Genomic DNA, 5904 nt, shown 5'->3' with positions numbered 1-5904 from the left:
GGATTTGAGACTCCATTGGTTCATGATATACTGGGATTTGAGACGCGCCCCTATCACCACCTTCTTCTCCTTTAGAAGCACTAGCATCCTCGGCCAGAAGACGTTCTTCCATTGCGATATTTTCATCATCGTGATCGTGATCGTCATGCATAACCCAAGTAGGATCATTTTCATCTCCCTCATAAATGTTAGCAACTGGAGAAGCATGAGCGGAAGACGTTGATGCAAGACAGGGAGACATTAAAGTAACTGACCTCTCCGATAAGGCTACATTTTCTACTCCGGCAATGTCCACATACAACTCCAGAAAATCTATACTTGACTGGTTGAAAAATTCTTCCATTATCATCTTGACGTCTTCATCATCAACCAATTGCAAACTAATGTATTGATCAGATTGCCATAGCTTTGTGGTGATCTGAGTGATACATTGATTACCTTGAAGACTTAACTTCTGACGAATTCTCTGATGTAGTTCGTCAATGATTGCGTTGTGTTGGATACATGTCGACCTTTTTTCACTTTCAAACATGACACCTCGTTGGCCTTCCACCTTTCTAACATTGTAATATAACACAACACGAACAAAATTAGAATGTGAACTCATTTTAAAATGGAATAACAAATAAAATAAAAGACTAAATTTAAGCTAATAATTATGTATGTAAATGTAAGCGTTGATGGTAGAGAAGGGTTGTGAAGAGTGCATATAGTGATAAAGGTTTATATAGACTTTTTTGCACCATTCACGTCCTGGAAAGGTAGCATGGTTGCATGTGTCACGCTCAAATTAGGCAGCACATGTCACATCCCATTTAGGCGTGAGCCACGTGGGTGTCACGCCTAAATGGGGCGTGACATGTGATGCCCAATTTAAGTGTGATATTGTACAATAAATGTGTAAATATTTTCAAAATAGTCATAAATTTATAATTTTTTTTATTTAAAATGTAATTATATTAATTTTTTCGCCTTAAAAAAATGCAATACCGTATAGTAATATAATGTTAAATTCCTAATCCATTTCCACATAACATTTATTAACCTTTTTTTTATTCTTCATTTTTTATTGTTTATCTTCCAACTGCCTGCAATGATTTTTGGAACCTCAGGCGTCTTGGAAGCCGAAATGTAACATAGTTCTAATTAATACCTAGGAAGCCTACTGATTCATGTCCAAGAAGAAATATACAACAAATTGATTAAGAGAGATTAGCCTTTTTTATATTTTTATATTGTAGATGATAAAATATAGGTTTTAATGTTTTTAGAGTGAATGTAGATAAGTTATCTACATTCCCTATTAAAATGACATCGTTTTGAGTTGAAAAATTATAATGAAAAAGACTATTATAACTCTGAAATAAATTATAATTATAAAAATACTTTAATTTCCACCTCAAAACGGCATCGTTTTGGACTCAACGTAGATAACATTGATTGTAGAAAAATAAACCCTAAAATATATAAGACTCATGTTTTTTTTTTTGAGATATAATTGATTAATTACTTTGCAAGATTAGAAGTTTTTGTGTGGGAGAGAGCAAATATAAAAAATATTTTTTTTATTTTATTTTTTGTAAAAGGAAGAACATAAAGTAAATATATCATTTATTCAAACCTAGAGAAACACAATAACACACCATGACAAACTCATGTAACCCAAGAAACCATCATCCACAAACTCCAACAACCAATCTCATCAGCTCAAAACACAAACCATGGAATATCTCATGTCCACCGCATGGCATGTATGCTGATGTGGAGGAGCCAAGTGCCCTGCTTACATGTAGGTATACCCTCCATATTCTTAACCATATCCAAAGACTCACCATCATAATAATAAATTATTAATAGTAAAAATAAACTAAAAGAAAAATAAAATAGAAAAGCTTTTCAACCTTGACATCCACTAAAGACCATTTAAACCTTCTTCTTTTTTTCCCCACTCACACTGTGTTCAATGTTCATACGTCTAAGCTTCAGTCTTCTCAACAGGAACTTCTACTGAAGCTTCTTCTTCTGGCTCAGCTGTTTTGTTCTCCTCTTGTGTGGTTGCTGGTGGCGCTGACTCTGTTTCATTGGTGGTTACTGCTTCAGGCTCCGCTGCTGTTTCTTCATGGATCACCTCTTCAGGTTTTTCCTCTGTTTCCTCTGGTGCTGGCGTCTCAGCCTCAGGCTCTGTATCCTCTGTTTCCTCTTTGGTCTCAGTTTCAACTGGGACTTGGGTTTCTGGAGCAGCTGGGGCTTCAGTTGTTGTTGTTGCTGTTTCTTTTGGTTCTTCAGTGGTTTCTTCCTTTGGTTCTTCCGGTGCTGGAACCTCAGCAATCGGTTGTTCTGTAGCAGCAGGAGCTTCAGTGGCTGGTTGTTCTTGGGTTGTTTCCTGGGTCTTGATTACCTCGGTTGTTTCATTTTCTTGTGCTGGTGTCGGTGCTTGCTGTGCAACCTGCAAGATCTATGCTCATTTAACAAAGTTTTGTAGTGCCGAGCTTAACGAATGTAATTATATTCGTAAGAATGAGAAACCAATGACTTGATGGGAGAGATACACAAAATGAAAAATCACATAATCAAAACTATTATGATGTGTTATAAGATAAAAGAGAATTGTCTTAAATATCATGAAATTAATACAACTTCTAAAGTAAAGTGCTAATAAAATATGGTGATAGAATTCATCTATTCTCCTTTTCTTTTAACGGAGAAGGAGAAATCCAAAAGACTAATAATTACCAAAAGAAAAAGCTTAATTATATTGATCAATGATCTTTACTTTTGATGCTAGTGTGATTATAAAACCAGAACAAAAAACAGAAAAACTTAACGAGGTCCACATAGAACTGTTGATCTCAATCCAATTCCACAAACCGATGAATACTCTTAAAAGATATTGATCTACTTGAAAATGGTTCGTGCTTCATAGTCAATCAATTATGAAGAAGGCTATGAAACACGTTGATCCCCTCAAATCTCGAACAAATTAAGTGATTTTATGATGAACCGATCATTCACACATGTTGGTTTATATATATGATCTGACCGAAAGAGAATAATAAAAAGAAGAAAGAAACAAAAATCGGGAGGGAAAAAAATAAAGCAAGTTTTGATTTGTATATATTGATGGTTAGTAGGAGCATCATATAAATTAAGTGATTATATGATGAATCGATCATCCACATATACTGATGGTTATTGCAAGAGACTTCTGTTTGTATTACCATCCCAAATGCAATATATAGCTTTCTAGATCGCACGTTCGCACGTTAGGAAAAAAAAAAAAACTGAATCGTTGATCGATAATGAATCACAACAAACAAAATAAGAAAGTGAAGAAATAGTTTTATTCTGTTACTAAAGTTTTAATTTCCATCGTTTGCATGTAGGAACTAATTAAACTACGCGTGGACTAATAAAGGAGTGTACAAAACCAGAGGCAATAACAAAGAGATACCTCAACACTGGCCATTTGGAGAGGGGAAAGAGAGATTCAAGTAAAATTGAAAGAAATAGGTTGGAGAGGTTTATGAATGAGCAAGGAAGGAAGAGAGAAAGAGTGCTTGTGAGTGAGGTGAGGAGTAGATCAAATTGAGAGAGGTTTATATAGAGGCCTAAAGTCATCATGAATAGTATAAATAATTCTCCAGAGTGTGAGTAGGGTGTGATCACTTCGAAGAATCTTTTTCAAAAATATGGCCCGCGTCACTGACAGAAATTAAAAAGACATCAATATGTCATGTCGAGTTGTCAATGTTTTTTTCCTTTTGTTTATTTATCCCTGCAATATATCAAGATATATATATATATATATATATAACGATTTTTTTTATTCTTATTTAAAAGTTTTACTTTTTGTCTTAACAATTAATTTTTATCCCTCTATCGACTGAAATTGGAAGTAAGATTTTGAAGTCTTATACTGGAGTTAAAAGATATATGGTAAAATTATTTCTGCAGTCGTTTTACGTCCAGTAATGACAGCTGTATGATTATGATTCTCCACATTTAATGCTTTCATCTTTTGTATGATTATGATTCCTCGCATTTAATGCTTTCACATATATATATGGCAAGTATTTGATTGTTGAACGTACAACAACGGCAGAAATGTAAACCCCAAGATATATATATATATATATATATATATATATATATATATATATAGGGTTAGGATCATTTTACACCAGTGTAAGTTACACTCTTAATCTTATCCGTTGATCCCACTTATATCTATGGGCTCAAACTTTTTAATAACTTGAACCATTGGATACAAGTGGATCAATGGTCAAGATTGAGTGTAAGACTTCTAACTCTTACACCGGTGTAAGAATATCCTGCCCCATATATATATAGGGTTTTATTAATTTAATGTTAAGGGAGATAAGTTATCTCATGTCATAGAGATAAACATGTGGGCTCGCCCACCTAAAAAATTAAAAAGAAAAGAAAAGAAAAAAGTGGCACAGTTATCGAAGAGTGTGTAGAAGGAAAAATTTATCTCATGCAACATTAGAATAGTTTTTTCCGTATATATATATATATATATGTATATATATATATATATATATATATATATATATATGATTTATATTTCTGTAGCTAGGGGTGTTAACAGGCTGAGCCGAACTTTGATCTTAAAAGGCTAAGCTTGTATTTAAATCTGTCAGTCTGACCAAGCCTGTTATCTATTATACATATAATTATCGGCCTGTAGCCTGACTTATTTACAAAAAATAAAAGCCTGATTTAGCATGTTAAAAAAAAAACTACAAATATTTATCTAAATAGAATATACAATCAACAACACTAGTAATTTCATAAATATTCATGAATTCAATATATATTCAAATAGAATAATAAAGAATAAAATCATTCAAAAACCCCATTTAACCAATAAAATAGGGTGAAATGGATTGAGGAGAAAAAGATGGTTATTACAAATAGTATAAAAAATATAAAAATAAATAAATAATATACTAGGCATGTTTGGGAGACTCTGAGGCCGAGCTTTTGAATTGGAGCCTGAGGCTTTTTTATTAAACGAGCTTTTATATAAGTTCAAGTCTGGTGTCAAATATTAATTTTAGACATATAATATCAGGCCTTCATGAGCCTAGCCAAAGGCCCCTGGTTCGTTTAGCACTCCTATCTGTAGCTGCTGTACGTGCAACAGTTAAATACTTGTCATATATATATACATGAAAGTATTCAATATGAAGAATCATAATTATACAAATGATGAAAGCATTAAATGTGAGGAATCAATAATCATAATCATACACTTATCTTATCATTGTTGTACGTAAAGCGTCTATAGAAATAATTTTATTTTATATATATATAGTTATGATTGAAAACATTTATATTATTAAAAAAATAAAATAATATTTACTCAAATTACAAAAGATTCACAGGGTGACAACTAAAAATGGTGTAGTCCCCGTTCGGTACGAGCAGCAAGTGTTTCCTTTTGAGTGGGTTCAATGTGTTAGCGGAATGGAATGGACTACCTTTTTCTTATAGTAACACCTTAAAATATGTGCTCTACACTCTAGAGTCCACCCATCTTTCCGCATGCCTAAAAGTTAGCCAGCTCATAAATAAATAATGAGAACTAAATTAACCTAAAATATAATAATTTTCAAAGACAAGAACAACATAGATGAGCCGCATGTCACTCATAAAAGCCTTACGTGGAGACTTTAATTGAAACCGTACTCAATTAATTCATATCTGTAGATAATTAGCATTATTCTACACCAACAAGATCAGGCCTTGATTAATATTATCATATAAAAAAATGTGAGGGAAGCTTGGCACCCGTAAAATGTTAAAGGAAAAGAAAAGGGATGCTTTTTTCCCCTGTTGTGGTGGTCAAGTTAAGCTCTTTATCAAATTTAAGGTACA

General features: G+C 32.9%; 1 protein-coding gene across 2 annotated transcripts; it reads right to left on the bottom strand.

The window, feature by feature from the left end:
* Positions 1-1586: 1586 nt before the first annotated feature.
* Positions 1587-3590, bottom strand: LOC133290298 (major latex allergen Hev b 5-like). Of its 2 annotated transcripts, none has more exons than XM_061488378.1 (2): positions 3452-3586; positions 1587-2455 (listed from the first exon to the last, which is right to left on the bottom strand). In XM_061488378.1, exons 1-2 carry the CDS (start codon positions 3464-3466, stop codon positions 1976-1978), a joined length of 495 nt encoding a protein of 164 aa, XP_061344362.1. In that variant the 5' UTR covers positions 3467-3586; the 3' UTR covers positions 1587-1975. The 2 variants fall into 2 exon arrangements, with proteins under 2 accessions (XP_061344362.1, XP_061344365.1); XM_061488381.1 differs by having other exon boundaries at positions 1588-2446; positions 3452-3590.
* Between the last annotated feature and the right edge of the window lie 2314 nt (positions 3591-5904).

The sequence above is a fragment of the Gastrolobium bilobum genome, unplaced genomic scaffold, assembly GCF_033153095.1.
Source record: "Gastrolobium bilobum isolate Gb01-03AN ecotype WA unplaced genomic scaffold, APGP_CSIRO_Gbil_v1 utg1595, whole genome shotgun sequence".
Lineage (NCBI taxonomy): Eukaryota > Viridiplantae > Streptophyta > Magnoliopsida > Fabales > Fabaceae > Gastrolobium > Gastrolobium bilobum.
This window is presented reverse-complemented; position numbering and strand designations above follow the sequence as displayed.